Source organism: Scyliorhinus torazame, chromosome 7 (genome assembly GCF_047496885.1).
Source record: "Scyliorhinus torazame isolate Kashiwa2021f chromosome 7, sScyTor2.1, whole genome shotgun sequence".
Classification (NCBI taxonomy): domain Eukaryota; kingdom Metazoa; phylum Chordata; class Chondrichthyes; order Carcharhiniformes; family Scyliorhinidae; genus Scyliorhinus; species Scyliorhinus torazame.
This window is the reverse complement of record NC_092713.1, coordinates 30333842-30358679: the sequence shown is the minus strand read 5'-3', so window position 1 is coordinate 30358679 and position 24838 is coordinate 30333842. Positions and strand designations below refer to the sequence as shown.

At 47.3% G+C, this 24838-nt stretch overlaps 1 protein-coding gene across 1 annotated transcript in view; it reads right to left on the bottom strand.

The window, feature by feature from the left end:
* Positions 1-24838, bottom strand: part of hfm1 (helicase for meiosis 1) — a 367785-nt gene that overhangs the window by 74429 nt on the left and 268518 nt on the right. The window contains exons 25-26 of the mRNA XM_072512843.1: positions 24302-24399; positions 22712-22846 (exon numbers count right to left, since the gene is read on the bottom strand). Coding sequence (XP_072368944.1) covers positions 22712-22846; positions 24302-24399 — 233 coding nt within the window. The remainder of the gene's footprint in view (positions 1-22711; positions 22847-24301; positions 24400-24838) is intronic.

The window sequence follows — 24838 nt, the reverse complement described above, 5'->3', positions numbered from 1 at the left end:
TGGGGGAAGGGTATATACGATGTTGTCAGACAAGAATTGAAGTGTATAAGTTGGGAACATAGGCTGTCAGGGAAGGACACAAGTGAAATGTTGAACTTGTTCAAGGAACAGGTACTACGTGTCCTTGATATGTATGTCCCTGTCAGGCAGGGAAGAGATGATCGAGTGAGGGAACCATGGTTGACAAGAGAGGTTGAGTGTCTTGTTAAGAAGAAGAAGGAGACTTATGTAAGGCTGAGGAAACAAGGTTCAGACAGGGTGCTGGAGGGATACAAGATAGCCAGGAGGGAACTGAAGAAAGGGATTAGGAGAGCTAAGAGAGGGCATGAACAATCTTTGGCGGGTAGGATCAAGGAAAACCCCAAGGCCTTTTACACATATGTGAGAAATATGAGAATGAGTAGAGCGAGGGTAGGTCCGATCAAGGACAGTAGCGGGAGATTGTGTTTTGAGTCTGAAGAGATAGGAGAGGTCTTGAACGAGTACTTTTCTTCAGTATTTACAAATGAGAGGGGCTATATTGTTGGAGAGGACAGTGTGAAACAGACTGGTAAGCTCGAGGAAATACTTGTTAGGAAGGAAGATGTGTTGGGCATTTTGAAAAACTTGAGGATAGACAAGTCCCCCGGGCCTGACTGGATATATCCAAGGATTCTATGGGAAGCAAGGGATGAAATTGCAGAGCCGTTGGCAATGACCTTTTCGTCCTCACTGTCAACAGGGGTGGTACCAGGGGATTGGAGAGTAGTGAATGTCGTGCACCTGTTCAAAAAAGGGACTAGGGATAACCCTGGGAATTACAGGCCAGTTAGTCTTACTTCGGTGGTAGGCAAAGTAATGGAAAGGGTACTGAAGGATAGGATTGCTGAGCATCTGGAAAGACACTGCTTGATTAGGGATAGTCAGCACGGATTTGTGAGGGGTAGGTCTTGCCTTACAAGTCTCATTGAATTCTTTGAGGAGGTGACCAAGCATGTGGATGAAGGTAAAGCAGTGGATGTAGTGTACATGGATTTTAGTAAGGCATTTGATAAGGTTCCCCATGGTAGGCTTCTGCAGAAAGTAAGGAGGCATGGGATAGTGGGAAATTTGGCCAGTTGGATAACGAACTGGCTAACCGATAGAAGTCAGAGAGTGGTAGTGGATGGCAAATATTCAGCCTGGATCCCAGTTACCAGTGACGTACCGCAGGGATCAGTTCTGGGTCCTCTGCTGTTTGTGATTTTCATTAATGACTTGGATGAGGGAGTTGAAGGGTGGGTCAGTAAATTTGCAGACGATACGAAGATTGGTGGAGTTGTGGATAGTAAGGAGGGCTGTTATCGGCTGCAAAGAGACATAGATAGGATGCAGAGCTGGGCTGAGAAGTGGCAGATGGTTTAACCCTGAAAAGTGTGAGGTTGTCCATTTTGGAAGGACAAATATGAATGCGGAATACAGGGTTAACGGTAGAGTTCTTGGCAATGTGGAGGAGCAGAGAGATCTTGGGGTCTATGTTCATACATCTTTGAAAGTTGCCACTCAAGTGGATAGAGCTGTGAAGAAGGCCTATGGTGTGCTAGCGTTCATTAACAGAGGGATTGAATTTAAGAGCCGTGAGGTGATGATGCAGCTGTACAAAACTTTGGTCAGGCCACATTTGGAGTACTGTGTACAGTTCTGGTCACCTCATTTTAGGAAGGATGTGGAACTTTGGAAAAGGTGCAAAGGAGATTTGCCAGGATGTTGCCTGGAATGGAGAGTAGGTATTACGAGGAAAGGTTGAAGGTGCAAGGCCTTTTCTCATTAGAACGGAGAAGGATGAGGACTTGATAGAGGTTTATAAGATGATCAGGGGAATAGATAGACAGTCAGAGACTTTTTCCCCGGGTGGAACAAACCATTACAAGGGGACATAAATTTTAGGTGAATGGTGGAAGATATAGGGGGGATGTCAGAGGTAGGTTCTTTACCCAGAGAGTAGTGGGGGCATGGAATGCACTGCCTGTGGAAGTAGTTGAGGCGGAAACATTAGGGACCTTCAAGCAGCTATTGGAGAGGTACATGGATCACGGTAGAATGATATAGTGTAGATTAATTTGTTCTTAAGGGCAGCACGGTAGCATTGTGGATAGCACAATTGCTTCACAGCTCCAGGGTTCTAGGTTCGATTCCGGCTTGGGTCACTGTCTGTGCAGAGTCTGCACACCCTTCCCGTGTGTGCATGGGTTTCCTCCGGGTGCTCCAGTTTCCTCCCAAAGTCCAAAGATGTGCAGGTTAGGTGGATTGGCCATGATAAATTGCCCTTAGTGTCCAAAATTGCCCTTAGTGTTGGGTGGGGTTACTGGGTTATGGGGATAGGGTGGAGGTGTTGACCTTGGGTAGGGTGCTCTTTCCAAGAGCCGGTGCAGACTCGATGGGCCGAATGGCCTCCTTCTGCACTGTAAATTCTATGATAATCTATGATTAATCTTTGCTGCCCCCCCCCCCCCCCCCCCCCCCTGCTCCCCCTGGCAAATAAACACATCAGACGCACCCATTCTCATACCAGACACTCACATACACAAAGATTATTTACAAATAAAGGTCATGCACATTTACAGATTGCAGTTATCTCAGTATCTGCTTTCTGATCTCCAGTCTCCCATCTGGCAGTCCTGTAATTTCTTGGGGGATTTTGATGCTATAAAGTTGAAGAGAGGGTTTTGTAAAGCAAAGGGTTCACAGCAGGTTATAAAGTTTGTTTAGTTGAATACCTAGAAGGTTGGTTCTCAGGTGAACTTTAACTGGAACAGGTTAGGAACTTCTTGAATGTTGTTGGAGCTGCACTCATCCAGGCAAGTGGAGAGTTCCTTACACTCCTGACTTGTGGCTTGTAGATGGTGGACAGGTTTTGGGGGAGCAGGAGGTGAGTTAGGTGGGCGGCACGGTAGCACAATGGATAGCACTGTTGCTTCAAAGCTCCAGGGTCTCAGGTTCGATTCCCGGCTTGAGTGCCTGTGCGGAGTCTGCATGTTCTCCCCACGTCTGTGTAGGTTCCCTCTGGATGCTCCGGTTTCCTCCCGAAAGACATGCTGTTGGGTGAATTGGACATTCTAAATTCTCCCTCAGTGTACACGAACAGGCGCCGGAATGTGGTGACTAGCGGCTTTTCACAGTAACTTCATTGCAGTGTTAATGTAAGCCAACTTGTGACAATAAAGCATATTATTATTACTCGCCGTAGGATTCCTAGCCTTTGACCGGCTCTGGTAGCGACAGTATTAATATGGCTAGTCCAGTTCAGTTTTTGGTCAATGGTAACCCCCAGGATGTTGATTTATGGGGGATTCCATTGAATGTCAAGGGGTGATGGTTGGATCCTCTTTTGTAGGAGATGGTCATTACCTGCCACTTGTGTGGCACAAACGTAACTTGTCACTTGTCAGCCCAAGTCTGGATATTGTTCAGGTCTTGCAGCATTTGGATATGGATTACATCATTATCTGAGGAGTCGCGAGTGGTACTGAACATTGTGCAGTCATTTGGTACATCCCCACTTCTGACCTTATGATGGAAGGGAGGTCATTGCTGAAGCAGCTGAAGATGGTTGGGCCTAGGACACTACGCTGAGGAACTCCTGCAGTGATGTCCTGGAGCTGAGATGATTGACCTCCAACCAACACAGCCATCTTCCTTTGTGCCAGGTGTGATTCCAACCAGCGGAGAGTTTCCCCAATTCCCACTGATTCCAGATTTGCTCGGGCTCCTTTTTGTTAGAATAGGTCAGATGCTGCCTTGATTTCAAGGGCAGTCACTCTCACCTCACCTCTAGCATTCAGCTCTTTTGTCCATGTTTGAACCAAGGTTGTAATGAGGTCAGGAGCTGTGTGACCATGGTGGAACCCAAACTGAGCATCCGTGAGCAGGTTATTGCTGAGTAAATGCCACTTGATAGCACTGTTGATGATTCTTTCCATCACTTTGCTGATGATGGAGAGTAGACTGATGGAGCTGTAATTGGCTGGGTTGGATTTGGCCTGTTTCTTGTGTACAGGACACACATGGGCCATTTTCCACATAGATGCCAGTGCTGTAGCTGTACTGGAACAGCTTGGCTAGGGGTGCGGCAAGTTCTGGAGCACAAGTCTTCAGTACCTTTGCTGGAATATTGTCAGGGCCCATAGCTTTAACAGTATCCAGTGCCTTCAGCTGTTTCTTGATATCAAGTGGAGTGAATTGTATTGGCTGAAGACTAACATCTGGGATGTTGGGGAACTCCGGAGGAGACCAAGATGGATCATCCACTCGGCATTTCTGTTTGAAGATTGGTGCGAATGCTTTAGCCTTGTCTTCTGCACAGATGTGCTGGGCTCTTCCATCATTGAGGATGGTTCCTCCATCATTGAAGATGGGAATGGCTGTGGTTGCTTAGTTCCCGTCTATTACTTGCTGCTTATGCCGTTTGACACAGAGGTAAACCTGTGTTGTAGCTTCACCGCGTTGACACCTCATTTTTAGGTATGCCTGGTGTTGCTCTTGGCATGCCCTCCTGCACTCTTCATTGAACAGGGTTCATGTTGATTACACATCGTGTGTTGTGTGTTAACACCTCAGGGTTTGAGATAGTTTGTGTCTTTGTTTTCGAATGATCCATGCAATCAGAAAGTAGCATTTTGATTTCAGGGAAGAACATAACTCATATCAGTCTGGAATGTTCTTTTAGTTCTCGCTTGATACCGCAGAGTGGTTCTAATCCACAAAAGAAGTCAGGTGACCATGAGCCACCATATTTTACAGACTTTTTAATTGCAGTTTCAAAATAAACGTTAGTTTGAAGTTCAGAATATGACATGCTGGTACTAGGCATGACACAGTGGACCAGGCACTTAGCATGCCTGTACCTGTCTAGTTATGTTTTAAGTTTTTCCAATGAAGGGGTACTTTAGCATGGCCAATCCGCCTACCCTGCACATCTTTGGTTGTGATGGTGAGACCCATGCAGACACGGGGAGAATATACAAACTCCACTGGACAGTGACCCGGGGCCGGGATTGAACCTGGGTCCTCGGCGCCGCGAGGCAGCAGCGCAAACCACTGCACCACCATGCCGCCCATATCCGTCTAGTTATTAGTATTCTGCTTAGTAATCTTTCATGGATGATTGAACATTATGTCAAAAAGTCATTTCCTACGATTGTCCACGGAAAAAAAAGCACTAACACGGTTGTTTTCTACTGCAGCCCCTCTTGGGATTTGTCATAGTTGATGTGAACATTGAAACTTTCCTTACACTAGTCTGATGAGCCAATTGCCGAAATAGAAATAAAAGTGCACTCACAACACATAACATGCAGCCTGTAACAAAATATAGGTATCTTGTGAATATCTTAAGGTTTAGGATTGCTCTGGTGGTAATTTTAACCCTAAAAACTAAATATTAAGAACTTTATGGGCGGCACGGTAGCACAATGGTTAGCACTGTCGCTTCACAGCGCCAGGGTCCCAGGTTCGATTCCCGGCTTGGGTCACTGTCTGTGCGGAGTCTGCACGTTTTCCCCGGATCTGTGTGGGTTTCTCCGGGTGCTCCGGTTTCCTACCACAAGACCCGAAAGACATGCTGTTAGGTAAGTTGGACATTCTGAATTCTCCCTGTGTGCTCGAGTAGGCGCCGGACTGTGGCGACTAGGGGCTTTTCACAGTAACTTCATTGCAGTGTTAATGTAAGCTTACTTGTGACAATAAAGATTATTATTATTATTCAAGTGAAATGAACCTTGAATATAATATTGCCTGTCAGTCTGTTGGGCAAACTAAATATCCTGAGATATTTTACTGTCTTGAATTTCTCCTTGAGTAATTTGTTTAAGTGTCATCACTTATAGAAACTGAGGTCCTGAAATTCCTTGGCTCCAGAAGGATTCAGCAGTTGATTTCTACCTCAGGGAGATGAGGATTTGGAGCAGTTCCTGGGCTACCTGGGACATCTGCCATTTACTGCCTTTAAAGGCCTTGGAACGTTTGCCAACTCCACCAGAGGGAAATGATTACCTTCCCCAAAAGTGCTGCAGTGGGGGTAGTAAATTGAAGTAATGAAAATTTATGCTGCATCCATTCCATGCTTTTTCTCCATTGTTAAAGTGGCATTGTAGATGTTGGCTTTGACTGGGACTGTCAAAACAAGTTCTGATTTTCTCTACCAACACAGCTGTATCAACTTGATTCAGTGGTGACACTCTAACCTCCAAATCAGAAGTTGTGGGCTGAAGCCCCGCTCATCTGACTTAACCATTTAATCCAAGTTGACATTTTAGTGCAGTTCTTAAGAGTCCTCCCTTTGTCAGAAGCAACATCTTTCAGCTGAGATGTTAAACTGACCTCCCCTTTCTCCACCACCTGCCAGTTTGGTGCATGTAAACAAAATAACGAGGAACCAGGGAAGTTCTTCTGGTGTCCTGATAAACAGTCATCCCTAGCACCAACCCTTATCCCACACACCCGTAATCCCATCCCCCCCCCCAGGAGGGAGGCCAAACCCCACCCTGCACCACATGCTGGCACTCATACCAGCTGCCATGGCCGGGTGCCCAGGCCACTGAAGCCAAAAGCTACCCACCCCTGGGCTGCATGCGTTGACTGTCTAACACTGTGCGTTTTCTGTTCCATCAGGAAAAGACCGTCCATAACTGCAGGGTGCGGGAGAAGACTGGAGGGGGAGCGGGAGCAGACTGGAGGGAGACTGCCAGACATGCGGCCGCTGCAGAACACGAGCCCTGGACATGGTCGGTGAGCCCGAGAAAAGGGCAGTCGCTGGGTTGGAGATCGACCTCGGGCGAAGAAGTTTGACCCCGCTGAGTTGCACTTCCCCATGCCACGTGTCAACACCCGCCCCCAACACCACTCTCACACCCACACCACCCACCCCCATTACCCCCCGGTCAAATTATGTGACTTGTCTTGTGTCTTGCTGGACCATCTGGTGATGGGGTGGGAACCTTCTGGTGTCCTCCGCCCCCAGCCACAGCCCCAGGAGCTGAGCAGCGATGATGACATCAATACAGAGGGGACCATATACCCGAAACTCAGGACACCTATTATGGGCCAGGGTTTAGAAAACTCCAAAGTATATCATGGAGTTTACCTGACCTACAACTTTTAATAGATTTTAGTTATGCTGAGCAGAAGGGCCTACTTTCCAGGTGTTATGCAACAGTGACCTTCAGTATTTTTAAACAAAACAATGTTTATTTTATGAATTCAGTTAACATTTTATAAACACACAGTAAATATTTTATCAACTACCAACACAACTACCCCCCACAGATACAGTACTCTATATAACCCTTAATAACTTTCCTAACAATATCCATAAGTCTTTTTAACAAAGCAGTAGATATAAATTCTTTACACAAGACAGTTATCACTTTTAAATTATCAAATGATCTGGACACCTTTTAACATAGAGAGAGAGAGACAAAATGAACCTTCCTTGTCTGAATTCAGCTTTAACTGCCTAAACGAAAGTAAAACAAAGCTACAAACAGCTTCCAGCTTAAAACGAACGTAAAGGCCAGAGACACAACCCAGCTCCATCCACACAATGGCATCACTGCAGCTATTTGACAAACACCCATTTCTTAAAGGTACACTCCCATTATACCTCCCCCCCAAGAATAAAAACCCATCAACTTCAAGATGGTTTCATTTTTCACCTTTTTACTTTTCTTTAAGAAATTGACAGTAAATATACTTTTTTTGAACAAAATAAAACACGCAAACATTTATAATAACATAGTCCATTTTAGTTCTTCTTCCTCCATCGAACCTGCTTCTCTTCATCACATTCGTGACAAAGCATAGGCTATCACGTTTTCTCGTCATGCCACATGTATTATTTTTTAATGAAATGGCTGTAACAATAAACTCCATCGAAACAGCCTGGCATTGTTATTCCGGAATCGCTCCAAAAACGTCAATGGATTGTGATCAGTATATATAATTGTTTCAGACAAATTGCTGATCACATAAATGTTAAAATGTTGCAAAGCCAACACCAAGCTCAAAGTCTCCTTCTCAATCGTTGAATACTTCTTCTGGTGCTTATTCAATTTCTTTGAAAAATAACCAATAGGCCGCTCTATTCCTTCGTCATCTTCTTGTAAGAACACCGCACCTACGCCTACATCACTTGCATCAACAGCCACTTTGAATGGTTTTGTGTAATTTGTGCAACACAGGAGCAGTGGTTAACACAGCCTTCAGGCAGTCAAATGCCTGTTGACACTCCGCTGTCCACTGAAATTTGCTACGCTTCTTTAGCAAGTCCGTCAGTGGAACGACCACACTGCTAAAATTCAGCACAAATTTACAGTAAAATCCACTCATGCCAAGAAATCGCATTATTTCCCTTTGAGTCGAGGGTATGGAAAACTCCCCAATAACGTTTGTTTTCACATCCCGTGGAACCATTCGACCTTGTCCAATTGTATGGCCAAGGAAAGTGAGTTGGGCTTTTCCAAATTCGCTTTTGGCTAGGTTTACCACCAAACCTGCCTCCTGAAGTCGATCGAATACCTCCATCAGATGCTTCAAATGTTCTTTCCATGTCTGACTAAAAATTACCATATCGTCGATGTATACCGCACAATTTGGTAATCCTGAAACAACTTTGTTAGTTACCGTTGAAATGTGGCTGGGGCATTTTTCATGCCAAATGGCATAACTTTGAATTGGTATATACCATCTGGAGTCACAAAAGCTGAAATCATCTTCGCCCTTTCGGATAAAGGTACATGCAAGTGATCTTTAAGTAAATCCAGTTTGGAAATAAAAGCTGATTGTCCCACCTTCTCAATGCAATCCTTCAAGTGTGGGATAGGATAAGAGTCCGTTCTTGTAACTGCATGAACTTTTCTATAGTCCACACACAACCGTTGGGTACCGTCCGATTTCGGTACCATCATGATGGGTGAGCTCCATTGGCTGCAACCCCTTCAATTACGCCATTTTTAAGCATACCTTCAATTTCTTTGTTAACCTGTGCCAATTTTAAAGGGTCTATATGGATGTTGTTTAATTGGAACAGCATTTCCCACATCTACATCATGTATAGCCATTTTAGTACTTCCCAACTTATCTCCACAAACTTGCCCATGTGATATCAATAACTCTTTAAGGTCAGTTCATTTTTCCTCTGGAAGGTAACTCAACAATTTATCCCAATTTTTAAGAACATCCTCGTTTTCCAATTTAATTTGAGGGATGTCAAGTTCAGAGTCATCTGGATTTGGTTCTTCACTTTGAGCTAGAATCATTAAAACCTCCTCCTTTTGCTCTTCTTCCCTTTCAAAGTACCTTTTAAGCATATTCACATGACACACTCGGTGAGTTTTCCTTCTATCTGGCGTTCTTACCACATAATTCACCTCACTTAATTTCCTTTCAATTTGATACGGTTCACAAAACCTTGCTTTTAAAGGTTCACCTACCACTGGGAACAATATTAAAACTTTATCTCCAATGGCAAAACTACGAATTTTTGCTTTCTTGTCTGCTACCCGTTTCATCATATGTTGTGCAACTTTTAAATGTTGTTTAGCCAATTCACCTGCTCTATTTAATTGTTCCCTAAAATTGACATGTAATCCAATAATGTAAGTTCTGACTGCTCACTCACCAAGTTTTCCTTCATCAATTTAAGTGGTCCTCTTATCTCATGACCAAAAATTAGTTCAATAGGACTGAATTTGGTTGACTCATTGGGTGCATCCCTAATTGAAAACAGTACGAATGGGATTTCTTTCTCCCAATCATCTGGATAATCTTGACAATAAGTTGTCAACATTATCTTTAATGTCTGATGCCACCTTTCTAACACTCCCTGTGATTCTGGATGGTACGCAGTTGATTTAAATTGTTTTATTCCTAAGCAATCCGTAACTTCTTTGAATAACCTTGAGGTAAAATTTGATCCTTGATCCGATTGTATTTCTGTGGGTAGTCCATATCTAGTAAAGAATTTAAGTAACTCCTCCTTTTTAGTTGTAATATTGCGTACTGGAATGGCTTCTGAAAACCTAGTAGACACATCCATTATAGTCAAAAGATATTGATTCCCACATTTCGTTTTCAGAAGCAGTCCTACGCAATCATTTAAGACCCTTGTAAAAGGTTCCTCAAATGCTGGTATGGGTATTAAGGGCACTGGTTTTATCACTGCTTGAGGTTTCCCTATCACTTGACATGTGTGACATGATCAACAAAACTTAACTAAATCTTATGTAGTCCAGGCCAATAAAAATGTTTTTGTATTTTAGCTTGAGTTTTCCTTACTCCCAAATGACCTCCTACTGGTACCTCATGCGCTACTCGCAACACCTCCTTTCTATACCCTACCAGCAATACCACTTAATGAACGTCTGCCCACTTTTCATCCGCCTGCATATGTAAAGGTCTCCACTTTCTCATCAAGACATCACTTTTACGGTAATAACATTCTGGTATACACTCAGATTCCTATTCCGGGTATGCTTTTTGATACATCCGTTTTATTTCCATACCTTTCTGTTGCAACTCTGCCAATTTTCCTGAACTAAAACTATCTGCTTCATCCTCCACCTGTTCTTGTTCTTTTCGAACCATCTGATCAAAAATCATTTCTGAGAATTGAACTTCAACTTTATCTTCACTCTTTGATTTCTCCTCTTGTCTTAACCTGTGACTTTGCGACCTTGTTACTACACAATCCAGAAAAATCCCAGGATATTCTTCCTTCAACACTTCAGTTGTTTGATTTTCCACTGACTTATCAACCAGAGTAGGCATCACTCCCACCTGCGATCCAGCTATATCATTACCCAAGATAAACTGGTATTCCTGGACAAGTTAATTTCTCTATTACTCCTACTACCACTTCACCACTCTTCACTGGACTTTCCAACCTTACGTTATATAATGGAACACTACTCCTCTCACCCTGAATTCCACATATTACCACCTTTTCTGGGAATATTCCTCCCAAACTACATAACTCCTTATCTCTTACCATCAAAGATTGACCAGCTCCCATATCGCTTAAAATTGTGACTTCTTTACCTACTCCTCCTGGTACACATGATTAAACTTTACCCACACAAGTAAATTCTTTAAAGAGATCTGGCACCTTCTTATCAATCATCTCTTGATCAGGCTGTACAATCTTTTGCACCTCCTTCGCTTCACTTGGGCTTTCGTTTACCACTTTAAAAAATCCCTCTGGCTTATCCTGTTTTCCCACATCAGCTTTCCCAGTGCTTTTCTTCAACCACCAACCCTGTGACTTTACATGGCCTAGAACATAGAACATACAGTGCAGAAGGAGGCCATTCGGCCCATCGAGTCTGCACCAACCCACTTAAGCCCTTACTTCCACCCTATCCCCGTAACCCAACAATCTAACCTTTTTAGTCACTAAGGGCAATTTATCATGGCCAATCCACCTAACCTGCACGTATTTGGACTGTGGGAGGAAACCGGAGCACCCGGAGGAAACCCACGCAGACACGGGGAGAACGTGCAGGCTCCGCACAGACAGTGACCCAGTGGGGAATCGAACCTGGGACCCTGGCACTGTGGAGCCACAGTGCTATCCACTTGTGCTATCGTCCTGCCCCAAAGGAGATACCTCCTTTGATAGTGAAGCAAATACTTCACGAGCTCTACCTACCAACTTTGTTTGAATCAGTAATACCCACATGTCCTGTGGCCATTTCATTTGTTTAGTTACCTTCTCAAATGAAATCAAAAAGGTTTCTACCTCCTTCTCATCAAACCTTGGCAATGCTTGACTATATTTAAATAGATCCCCATCACTCCTTCGACTATGACGCTCATGCTCATTATCCTCATCACTCTCCTCAGACCGTACGTTTTTCTTTACATCCGCCAATTTTAACTGACATTCATGTTTGATGGCCATTTTCTGAAGTTCAAACCCTCTCTCTTTTCCCTTTCCTCTCTCTCTTTTTCTTTTTCCTCTCCATCTCTTTCTCTCTCTTTTTCTTTTTCCTCTCTATCTCCTTCTCTCTCTTTTTCTTTTTCCCTGATCTGTACCTCCCTATCTCTTTCTTTTTGTTCTGCTAGGGCTATTCTTTCTTTTTTTCTTTCTTCTCCCACCTTTTCTTTTTCCCTGATCTGTATCTCCCTTTCTCTCTCTTTTTCCATCATTTTGTATTCAAGCTGCTTTAATTTTTTTTCATGTTCAAGTTGCTTGATCTGTAACTGAATTTTTGCCATTTCCAATGAGTCTGACTGTATCTCAGGCAATTTTAAATGCTCAGCTACCACCTACTTTTCGTATTCTGTCAGGTAATGTTAACTGCAATGTTTTTGCCAAATCTAAAAGCCTGTTTTCAGTCTCTGTTCATAAGTTATCGTGTGTGACCTTCTCCACCCCCAAAAACTTCTGAGCCTCTGAAAGAGCCATTGTCCACAACACACTCCCTACTTAAACTGGATTACCACACCTGAAAAGCAAACACAAATATGCTCACCCCTGACTGTCTTTAAGTTCACTAAGCCAACCCAATCACGAAAGATGGCCTTTTATCCCACGAGCCCCTAATTTGATATAGGCCAGGGTTCAGAAAACTCCAAAGTATATCATGGAGGTTACCTGACCTACAACTTTTAATAGATTTTGGTTATGAGGAGCACAAGGGCCTACTTTCCGGGTGTTATGCAACAGGGACCTTGGGCAGGATTCTCCCTTCTGGGGACTAAGTCCCCACGCCGGCGGGAAAACTGGCACCAACCACTCCGGCATCAACAGCCCCCGGAAGTGAGGAATTCTCCAAACATTTGGGGGCTAGGTTGCCGTCGGAGTCGTTGGTGCCGCTCCAGCCGGTGCCAAAGGGCCGGCGCGAGTTCGCGCATGTGCGGAACGGCCGGCGTGCTCTCACGCATGTGCAGACCACCTGCCGTATTTCTGCGCATGTGCGGACCAGCCGGCCTATCTCCGTGCATGTGCAGACCGGACGGCGTATTTCTGCGCATGCGCCGGGGTTCCCTTCTCCGCGTCGGCCCCCGGGCAATATGGCGGAGCCCTACAGGGGCCCGGCGCAGAGGAAAGAAGACCCCCACGGAAAAAGCCCGCCCGCAGGATCGGTAGGCCCCGATCGCGGGCCATGCCACCGTGGGGGGCCCCCCCAGGGTCGGATCCCCCCGCGCCAACCCCAGGACCGCCCCTGCACACTTATCCCCCGTGTATGAGGTGAGTAATCCACGCCGGCGGGACTGGGCAAAACTGGACGGCCACTCGGCCCATTGGGGCCCAGAGAATCGCCGGAGAATAGGGCAGATGGAGTCGGGGTGGCAGGAAGGGATTCGCGCCTCCCCCCGGGGATTCTCCAACCTGGCGGGGGGTTGGAGAATCCCGGCCCTTAAGTATTTTTAAACAAAACAATGTTTATTCTATGAATTCAGTTAACATTTTATAAACACACAGTGAACATTTTATCAACTACCAACACAATTACCCCCCCGAGAAACAGTACTCTATATGTAACCCTTAATAACTTTCCTAACAAATCCATCAGCCAATAGACCCAGACTTTTTAACAAAGCAGTCGCAGAGCCAGGGATTACATTAGGGGTTGTTGGTGAGCATCCAGCATCTTCAGGCGCAGGTGGAGGAGTCCAACTGCATGCAGGAGGAGGTGGCGCCGGCCATGCGTGCCACCCAGGTCAACATCGCATGGGTGATGTCTGTGGTGGAGGCTTTGAGGGTGAGACTTGTGGCTATGGAACAGCATATCCAAGGCCTGGGGCATTCTTTGCAGGCCCTGGCCAAGGCCCAGGACCGAGCAGGCAGCCATGTGCCAGAGCCACCTGGACATTGCAGCGGCGCTCCTGATCATAGCCAGTCACAAAAGGCCATAGCTGAGAGCATCGATGACATAGCCCAGGCGCTGGTCGACGTGGCACAGACGCAGAGGGAGGTGGCCCAGTCCCAGAGGGAGATGGCACAGTCACTGGCTGTTATGGCACATACCCAGAAGGTGGTGGCACAGTCAATGGGTGATGTGGCGCAGTACCAGACAGCGGTGGCCCACTCCCTGTGCTCCATTGGTGCGGGCATGCAGAACCTGGCCAAACGGCAGCAGGTCTCCAGGACTGGCAAGCGCCAGGTGGCGGGAGAGCCTCAGGGGTTAGCTCCGCTCGCATCCCCATCCCATAGAGAAGACTGAGGACCATCGGACGCCCCAAGGGAGAAGGAGCTGATGGGGCGTGTGTCGGTGACTCCCGGAGGGATGGTGCCGGACACCACAGCCCATTAGACTCCCCCCTCCTGTCCCTGGTGCATCTGGTGAGCAGAGGGCTGAACAGGGTGGCACCATGCCACCTGGGACTCCAGAGCAGAAGTCAGGCCCATCCAGGCCCCGTCGTCCCAGAAGATGGCTGCCAACGGGGACCCAGGTTGCAGGGAGTAAATCACAGCAGGCTGCCGCAAATCCTGATGTATTATCAGGGGATCCACCTAGACGTAGCATTATGCTCACCCAGTTGGTGACCCTGGAGGCGATCAGAGCGTCCCTTGCATGTTGGCCCCGTCATGCAGCCTCCCGTGCCTGCCCGTGTCCCATGTCCTGCCCATCCTCGCCCTCCCCCGCATCCTCCTCGTCAGATGAGGGCTGGTGATCATCCTCCTCCTCCATCACATCGTCCCTCTGCTGAGCAGAGGACACAACAGGTTGCCACGATGTGGGCGACCCTCCCAGCGTCATACTGGAGGGGCCCTCCCGAGCGGTCCAGGCACCTGAACTGCATCTTTAGGATGCCGAAGCAGCGCTTGATCATGTTCCTGGTCACTGCGTGAGTGTCGTTGTGGAAAGTCTCTGCGTCGGTCTTCTGATAGATGTCATCAGCCACGACCCATGTCACCCATTTCCACTTCCAAGCAAGCAATCTGGTTGTTCTGCCTCGATTGGGCAACCCCTACCTCCTGCAGCTCCGCACATGATTGCTTCACTACCTCGTCTACCTTGGCTAGGGCCCTTCAGATCGAGGAAATCACCGCCTCGATCGCCTTCTTTGATCCTCCGAGACCTCTCAGTGCAGTTTCTGTAACTCAGCCGTTAGAATCTCCACAGTTAAAGGGGTGGAGCCTGGCACTGTGATCACCTCCACCGCCATTTTGCTTTCTTTTGATGCCCTCAAGGTGTCCGATTTTAAAGTTGTTCCTTTCTTCTTTTAGTGTCTGGTTTGACACCTATTCCGCATCCCCTTGCTGTGGGAGGGCTTAAACAAATAGGTTATGGGTTTTGAGTACAAGTTCCCAGCAAAAAACGGAAAATCATGATCCCCGGTGGGAAAATCTCCATGTGCGGTCGCTCTGCTACATACTGCACCGGAAGTCTTTCGGGCATTTTCTTCTGTTTTTTTATGAGGTATTTGCAGTGTCAACCTTGTTCTGAGGACGCTTTTGTTCCGGTAATCCTGCTGGTGCATTTTTGCCCATTGCTGCCCTCAGTGCAAGGGCACTGCCACCAGCATTTTAGCAACTGGGGTACCTCCTCTTAGGAGGAACAGTGGGGCAGAAGGGAGAGGAGGCCAGGGATGCACAGGGAGTAACCTCTGGGAGGAGACGCGCACGAACAGTGGGTGCTGCGCCAGCAGTGAGGGCAAGGAGGATGGGTCCGCAGAAGATGCCAATATTCAGCTACCACAGTGTATAGGCAGTGATCCAGCTACCTCAACATGACCGAAGTCCAAAGTTCCAGGAGGCTCCATCTCTGGAGAGAAGCTGTGGCATACTTTTGCCACATGATTGGGCCAGATGTCACCTCCAATTGTGAGGGAGGACACCTAATGCCAATGGCTCCCAAGGTCACAGTTGCCCTCAACCTTTGTTCTGGTCACCTCCTTCCTATAGTGAGGTGACCAGAACTGCATACATTACTCCAGCTGGGGCCTAACCAACGTCTGTACAGCTCCATCATACCCTCCTTGCTCTTGTATTCTATGCCACAACTAATGAAGGCAAGTATCCCATATGCCTTCCTAACTAACCTGTTCATCTGTTCTGCTGCCTTCAGGGATCTGTGAACAAGTATCCCAAGATCCATCTGTTCCTCTGAGCTGCCCAGTGTCCTGACAGAAACCCCAAGATGATAATATTGGGGAAATTCAGCGATGCTAATGCAATTGAATGTCATTTTGATCCAGTGATAATGAAGGAATGGTGCGTGGCTTGAGAGAAGTTGCAAGTGGCGGCATTTCCATGGGTTTGCTGCCCTTATTCATCTAGGTGATAGAGATTGTGAGATTGGAAGGTGCTGTCTAAGGATGCTTGGTGAGTTACTGCTCTGCATCTTGTATATGGTACAGATGGTCATCGCCTGGCACTTGGGTAGTGCCAATGTTACTTTTCAGCCCTAGCCGAATGTTGTCCAGGGCTTGCTGCATATGGAGGCAGACTACTTCAGTATCTGAGGAGTTATGTCTTTAGCCATCTGAGATGGCCACCTGCAAAGGACCATGGGAACTGTGGCCAACCCAGGACTCAGACAGATACCGAGCTTGTGTGAATTTGCAACCCAGATAGCTAGATCTGATCGAAAGCCCCGCTTATTTGCATTCTAATGGCCCATTTCCCCAGAACAATAGGACTCCAATCAAGAAACCGGTACAGCCACAGACTGATCGGCGCCACTCCCTTTACTCAGAGAGCCCAACTGCCAAGGTCAATGACCGCTAAGGACCCACCCAGCTACCAAGGCACCCGCCCCTTTATTGGCCGGAATCGAAGGCAGTGATCGAAGCCTGTCGAATTATTGGGTCCAAGGTTAACGACCGCCCCAAAGAATGCGAAGAGACACTGCCATGTGTTCAGCCTCTTTTGGATCCGGCCTGTGCCAGCCCGACTGCAGCATAACGACCAGACAGCCAAGTTCAAGACCAACGATCACTACCTGACGGATGAGCCCAGCAGAGACAGAGCCACTTCTTCAAACCAGCTACGTGAGATCAAGTTAAAGCCTTATCAATCTGCACAGCGCCGGTCACCCTGAAGTTAAGTATAGGTTATTGGAGCTGATAGGTGTAGTTTAACTCGTAGTATATTGTGCTTGCATGTCGAAGTAACCCTTGTGTGTAAATAAACCATCTTTGAACTTGAACTGACTACCTGGTTGTGTGGTCATTTGACCGATATATGGGAAAGCCTTGTGGTTCAGTAAGAGAAATAGAAACACCCACATTATTGGCGATGCTGTTGGGACATAACATCAGATCATAAATAGAGCCTCATCACATTAAAGAGCAACATGTCCACTGCCATTCACAATTGGGTGTGGCCAGACCGCAGAGTTTTGATCTGATCTGTTTGTCAGACGCTTAGCTTAATCTATCACATGCTGCTTCCACTGTTCAGCATGGAAGTAGTCCTTTGCAGTAGATTCACTGGGTTAACACCTAATTTTTAGGCATGCTCTTGATTAATAAGGAGATCAGGGATTATGGGGAAAAGGCAGGAGAATGGGGATGAGGAAAATATCAACCATGATTGAATGGCGGAGCAGATGCGATGGGCCGAGTGGCCTAATTCTGCTCCTATGTCTTATGGTCTTATGCCTGGTGCTGCTCCTGGAAGGCTCCCCTGCCCTCTCTGTTGAATTAGGGCTGACTCTCTGGCTTGATGGTAATGGTACAGTGAAGGAAGGATGTGTTAGGCCATGAGGTTACAGATTGGGTTGAATACACAAACACACAGTTTTGAGCTGTTTAGATTGGAATCTATCCCATTTAGCGCAATTGTACTGTCACTCACTATGGAGGGTATCCTCAGATGGAATTTCGACTCCACAAGGACTGTGCAGTGGTCACACCTACCTATAACATCATGGACAGATGCATCTGCAACAAGTAGATTGATGAGGACACGGTCTAGTCAGTTTTTCCGTCTTGTTGGTTCCCTCAGTATCTGTAACATGCACAGTCTGGTAGATATGTCTTTCAGGGCTCGATTGTTTCAGTCAGACATTGAAGTCCCTTACCCAGAAGACATTCTTTCCTTTTGTCACCCTCAGTGTTTCTTCCACGTGGTGTTCAACATGGATAAATATGGATTCTTCAGTTGTGCAAGGGCAGCAGGAGATTGCCTTGCTCATGTTTAACCTGATGTAATGGGTCTTCATAGGATCTGGAATCAATGTTGAGGACTCCCAAGGAAACTCCCCCCTGACTTAATATCACTGTGCCGCCGCCATCTCTGGTGGATCTGTCCTGTCCTGGGACAGGACATACCCAGCGATGGTGGTATCTGGGACATTGTCTGCAAGGTTTGATTCTGTGAGTATGACTATATCCGGCTGTTGTTTGACTAGTCATGGGACAGCGTTTCCAATTTTGGCATAAGTCCCCAGATGTTAATGAGGAGAACTTTGCAGAGTTGACATGACTTAATGTGCTACTTTTATTTCCGGTACCCGAATCGATGCCGGGTGGTCAGTCTGAAATTATTCCTTTTTGACGTTTCTGTAGTGGTTTGGCACAACTGAGTGGTTTCCTAGGTGTTTCAGAGGACAGTTAAAAATCAACCACATTCCTGCAGGTCGGTGGGGCGAATTACCAATGCCCGCAATGGAGGTTAGACGTAGGATTGTTGTCGGAAGAGGGGATATGTGAGAGACTGCGGAAGTGTAGGCAAAATTACTTGCAGGTGAACGATACGGAGGAGGTTTCAGCAGCGACCCTGTGGGAGGCGCTGAAGGCAGTACTGAGGGGGGAGCTGATCTCAATTCGGGCTCACAGGGATAGGGAGGACAGAGCAGAAATGGATAGATTGGTTAAGGAGATACACCGGTTAGACGAGGAGCATGCGGGGTTCCCGGGGGAGGACCTACTCAAGGAAAGACGGAGACTGCAGGCAGAACTGGGGGTGCTATCCACGAGTAGGGCCGTGGAAAAACTTAGGAAGGCAAGGGGAGTGGTGTATGAGCATGGGGAAAAGTCCAGCAGATTGCTAGCGCAGCAACTCAGGAAGAGGGAGGCGGCCAGGGAAATAAGTAGAGTGGTGGACAGGAAGGGGAGCAGAGTGGAGGACCCGTCAGGACCGAATAAGGTATTTTGGGACTTTTATAGTAAGCTTTACATTTCAGAACCCCCGGAGGAGCCGGAGGAGATGAAACGGCTAACCTTCCCAAAAGTAGGCGGGGGACTAGTGGACAGGCTGGGGGCTCCGATTAGAGTGGAGGAGGTACTGGGGGGCCTAAAGGCCATGTAGTCGGGGAAAGCCCCGGACGGATGGATACCCAGTAGAGTTTTACAAAAAGTTCTCGGGGATAGTGGGATCTGTCCTGACTAGGGTTTTTAATGAGGCGAGGGACAGAGGGACCCTGCCTCCGACGATGTCGCAAGCCACCAACTTGCTGATATTAAAGCGGGACAAGGACCCGGAATCCTGCGGGTCATACAGGCCAATCTCCCTGATCAATGTGGACGCCAAGCTCCAGGCCAAGGTCCTGGCGATTTGAATTGAGGACTGCGTACCAGAGGTGATTGGGGACGACCAAACAGGGGGCGGGATTCTCCCCGCCGATTCTCCGGCCCGCGATGTCCCGAAGTCCCGCTGCTGGAATGCCTGTCCCGCCGGTGAGAATCAAACCACTTCTCTTCCCGGCGGGACTAGGGGGCGCGGGCAGGTCCTTGGGGGGGGGGGGGGGCGCGGGGCGATCTGGCCCGGGGGGGTGCCCCCACGGTGGCCTGGTCCACGATCGGGGCCCACCGATCCGCGGGCGGGCCTGTACCGTGGGGGCACTCCTTTCCCTCTGCCTTGGCCACAGTCTTCACCATGGCCAACGCGGAAGAGACACACACCCCCGGCATGCGCGGGGACAACGTCAGCAGCCACTGACGCTCCCGCGCATGCGCGGACTTCCGCCGCCCGGTGAAGTCCTTTCGGCCACGGCTGGCGTGGCGTTAAAGGCCTTTCCCGCCGGTCAGCGGCGCGCCAACCATTCCGGCACGCGTCTAGCCCCTCGCGGTGAGGGCTTGGCTGCTCAAGGTGCGGATTTTCCGCACCTTTGGGGCGGCCCGACGCCGGAGTGGTTCACGTCACTCCATCCCGCCGGGACCCCCTGCCCCGTCGGGTAGGGGAGAATCCCGCCCAGGGTTTGTGAAAGGCAGGCAGCTGACAGCCAACTTGAGAAGATTGCTTAATGTGATTATGATGCCCCCGACAGGCAAGGAGATGGAGGTAATGGTGGCAATTTACGCTGAGAAGGCTTTCAACCGGGTGGAGTGGGGCTATTTGTGGGAGGTGCTTGGACGGTTTGGGTTCGGGGAGGGACTGGTTAATTGGGTCAGACAATTGTACCAGGCCCCAAAAGCGAGCGTAAGGACGAACAGGATAATGTCAGATTACTTCAGACTACATCGCGGGACCAGACAGGCATGCTCACTCTCTCCGTTGCTGTTCGCACTGGCCATAGAACCATTGGTGATTGCGCTGAGAGCTGCAAAGGGGTGGAAGGGAATGACTGCGGGGGGTGGAGCACAGGGTCTCTCTCTATGCGGATGACCTGCTCCTTTACGTCTCGGACCCACTGGCCAGGATGGAAATTATACTGGAAACATTGAGGAAGTTTGGCCGGTTCTCAGGGTACAAATTAAATATGGCCAAGAGTGAGATGTTTGTAGTGCAGGCAAGGGGCCAGGAGAATAGGCTGAAGGAGTTGCCATTTAGGCTGATTGGGGAAAGTTTCCGGTACTTGGGGATACAGGTGGCACGAGACTGGGCAGGTTACATAAGTTAAATTTGACTAGAGTGGTGGAACAAATGAAGAGGGAGTTTCGGAGATGGGATGCACTCCCGCTGTCACTTGCGGGGAGGGTGCAGACGGTAAAGATGACAATCCTCCCTAGATTCCTGTTCATCTTCCAGTGCCTCCTGATTTTTATCCCACGGTCCTTCTTCAAAAGGACCGGCAAAATCATCATGAGATTTGTCTGGGCGGGAAAATCCCCGCGGGTGAGGAAGGCGATGCTTGAAAGGAGTCGCAGCGAGGGGGGATTGGCATTGCCGAATCTGATCAACTACTACTGGGCGGCTAACAGAGCCATGATAAGGAAATGGATGGTGGGTACGGGGTATATCTGGGAGCGGGTGGAGGCGGCTTCGTGCAGGGGCACCAGTTTGGCAGCCCTGGTCATGGCTCCCCTACCGCTTGCACGGCCCAGGTACTCCACCAGCCTGGTAGTGGGGGCGGCCCTGTGGATTTGGCGCCAGTGGAGAAAGCATGCAGGGCAGGTGGGTGCGTCGGTCTGGGCTCCAATTCGTAATAACCATCGATTTGCGCCCGGGAACATGGATGGAGGGTTTTGAACATGGCGGCGGGCGGGGGTGAGGAGGGTTGGCGATATGCTCCTGGAGGGGAACTTTGCGAGTTTGAGGGAGTTGGAGGAGAAAGCTGGGCTGGAAAGGGGAAATGACTTTAGGTACTTACAGGTGCGGGACTTTGTACGCAGACAGGTCCCATCCTTCCCACGCCTCCCGCCAATAGGGATCCAGGAAGAAATAGTCTCTAGAGGAGAAGGGGGAAAGGGTAGAGTCTCGGATATTTACAAGGTGCTCATGAAGGGGGAAGAGTCCCAGACGGAGGAACTGAAACTCAAATGGGAGGAGGAGCACGGCGGGGAGATGGAGGGCGGGGTATGGGTGGAAGCCCTGAGTAGGGTAAACTCAACCACAACATGTGCCAGGCTCGGCCTGATTCAGTTTAAGGTCGTTCACCGGGCCCACATGACGGTGGCTCGGATGAGCAAATTCTTTGGGGTAGAGGGCAAATGCGCTAGATGCGCGGGAGGACCAGCGAACCACGTTCACATGTTTTGGGAGGGATTTGCGGGGGTCATGTCCCGAGTGCTGCAAACAAGGGTGGTGATGAGTCCAGAGGTGGCAATTTTCGGGGTTTCGGAAGACCTGGGAGTCAAGGGGGAGAAAGAGGCTGATGTTCTGGCCTTTGCTTCCCTGATAGCCCGGTGGCAAATACTGCTAACATGGAGGGACTTAAAATCCCCGAAGACCGAACTATGGCTTTCAGACATGTCAAGTTTTCTGGGTGTGGAAAAAAATCAAGTTCTCCTTGAGGGGATCTGTATTGGGGTTCGCCCGAAGGTGGCAACCATTCATCGACTTTTTCGCGGGAGAGTGAACATCAGCAGGGCGGGGGGGGGGGGGGGAGATTAGAGTAGAGTAGGAGGCATAAATAGGCGGGTAGTGTGTATGGGAGAGAAGCGGGTATGTGCATTATGGTTTGGTTGAAGTGTTGGTTTTTCGTTGTTGTTTGCATATTTCTGTATTCTGTAACTGTTTACAGTGCCAAAAAAAACCTCAATAAAATTGTTTGTTAAAAAAAAAAGAATCAACCACATTGCTATGGGTCTGGAGTCACATGTAGGCAAGAACAGTAAATTGCCTTCTCGAAAGGACATTACTGAAAAATATGGGTTTTTACAACAATGGATGATAGTTTCATGCCCATCATTACTGAGGCTAGCTTTCAATTGCATAGTGCATTAATTAATTTAATAAATAATTGCATTTAAATTCTACCAGCTGCCATAGTAGGATTTGAACCAAGTTCCCAGAGCTACTGGATTACAGTCCAGTGATATTCCCAGTCTGCCACCATCTGATCCTATGAAATTCATAATAAAGAGAAGCAAAAGAATAATAATCTTGCTAATAACACGTCATATACTGATAGATAGTTACCAATCTTTTCAAGTTGTCTGGAGACATATGTAGAGTTCTCCCAAAGTTTAGCCCGAAAACATTTGGCTAAAATCACTGCATTCAATAGAGCTGAGAAGTTCTTCTTTTCTTGTTGCATAAGTAATTCCGAAAGACCTATTAATAAAATATTGAATACACAGGGAATATTTAGTTCTCTTGTGATAAACCTAAAATTCCTTCAACCATTCTTTCAATCGGTAGTAAGGATGCAGCAAACCAGGCGTTCCCAAACTGGGGTCTACGGAACTCCGGTGTTCCGTGAGAGGCCTTTGGGGGTCCATGGGAGTTCTGGCAGCCACATGTTAAAAGGGCTAATATTTTTTAAAGTGTGCAAACTAAAATGCATGCGTAAGTCAGCTGAAGAAGGTTCAAGCAAGAGCAATGGCCACAAATCAAAGAACAAAAAAAAAAATCAAATTTTCCAATTTGAGCCCACCCTCTCTGAGCATTGGCTTCTCTCACTAGTGAGCCTATCAGTAGCCAATGCTCAGAGAGGCAGGGCTCAGATTTGCCAATTTGATTTCTTGTTTGTTTTCTGTTGCTGGCAGCAGCCTATGTGGCGAAGGAACAGCGGCTGCAGTATAGGGAAGTACTCTTACTCAGTAAGAGAAATTGTTACCATGGCAATGTCAACCACATTCTGAAAGCGCATTTTGAAAAAATGTTAACCCTGGCAAATAAACTGAATGCTATGTAAGGGGGGCTTTGGTAGGGCATTCATTAGGGTGGGGGAAGGGAAATTTGGGAGGGGAATCATGGGGGTCTTTGGGTGCAGATTCATTGTGGGAGGGCTTTGGCAGGGAATTCATGGGGGTCTTTCTGAGAGGATTCATGTGAGGGGATTCACGTGTTATTAACATGATAAGAACGTTTGGGTTTTCCTGATGGAGAGGTCATAGAATCATAGAATTTACAGAGCAGAAGGAGACCATTCATCCCATCGAGTCTGCACCAGCCCGTGGAAAGAGCACCCACTTAAGCCCACACTTCCATCCTATCCCTGTTACCCAGTAACCCCACCTAAACAATTTGGACACTAAGGGCAATTTAGCATAGCCAATCCATCTAACCTGCACATCTTTGGACTGTGGGAGGAAACCAGAGCACCCGGAGGAAACCCACGCAGACACGGGGAGAATGTGCAGACTCAGCAGAGACAGAGATCCAACCGGGAATCGAACCTGGGACCCTGGAGCTGTGGAGCAACTGTGCTAAGCACTGTGCTACCGTGCTGCCCCATGGGGTTCCGTGCTGCCCTTATGAGGGGTTCCGTGGCTGGAAAAGTTTGGGAAACCCTGTAGTAAACAAATCTATTTTCTATTTTCAATATCTAATTTCCACCAATACTTTTCAGCAGTTTAGAGCCAGTGAGTAAACCTATTCGGTGGAGAAAAACTATCTAATCTAAAAGATTGCTCTTCAAAACCACTAACTTGTACATAATATTTATTAATTATATAATGCCAATATTACAGATTAGTATTAATGCTTATTGATAATGGAAATCCAATATTGTGTGTTTAATCTCTACTGAATCATCGGTTAGGAAAAAACACCAAACATGCTTACATTTGGTGACTCTCACACCACACTTAAATATCTTGGCTGTGTCTTGAGTTAATGTAAATTCTTGAACTGGAATACATCCGAGGTGACCTTGAATTAGGCTGTAAAAGAAGAAATATATTCTACATAAAGTAAAATCGTAAAACATGTTTTGAAAAGGTAAAGCAAGTAATAGTCAAGCAATTACAATTACAACAATCACAGTTTGTTTGCATGGAAGATTTTACTCATTATTCAGTAGGTATAAAATCATGATTATGCATATTCTTAATTTATTTGATTTATAATGCTATCCTAAGGAAAACATTACCAATCATGGCAACCCCATTTATGTACCTGACAGTCAACAAATTGATTTGAATTTGGCAGAAATTCAATAATAAACATAAAAATCTTTTTGAAGAATGGAGATGAAATTTAAAAATTGACAATGTCAGAAACTGCAGGAAATACACAGAGAGGGCATTCAGATAGACACAGTTCATCAAAACTGTCCTAACCATTGTGGGTTTACTCTGCATTTTTGTGCCCTGTTTATTG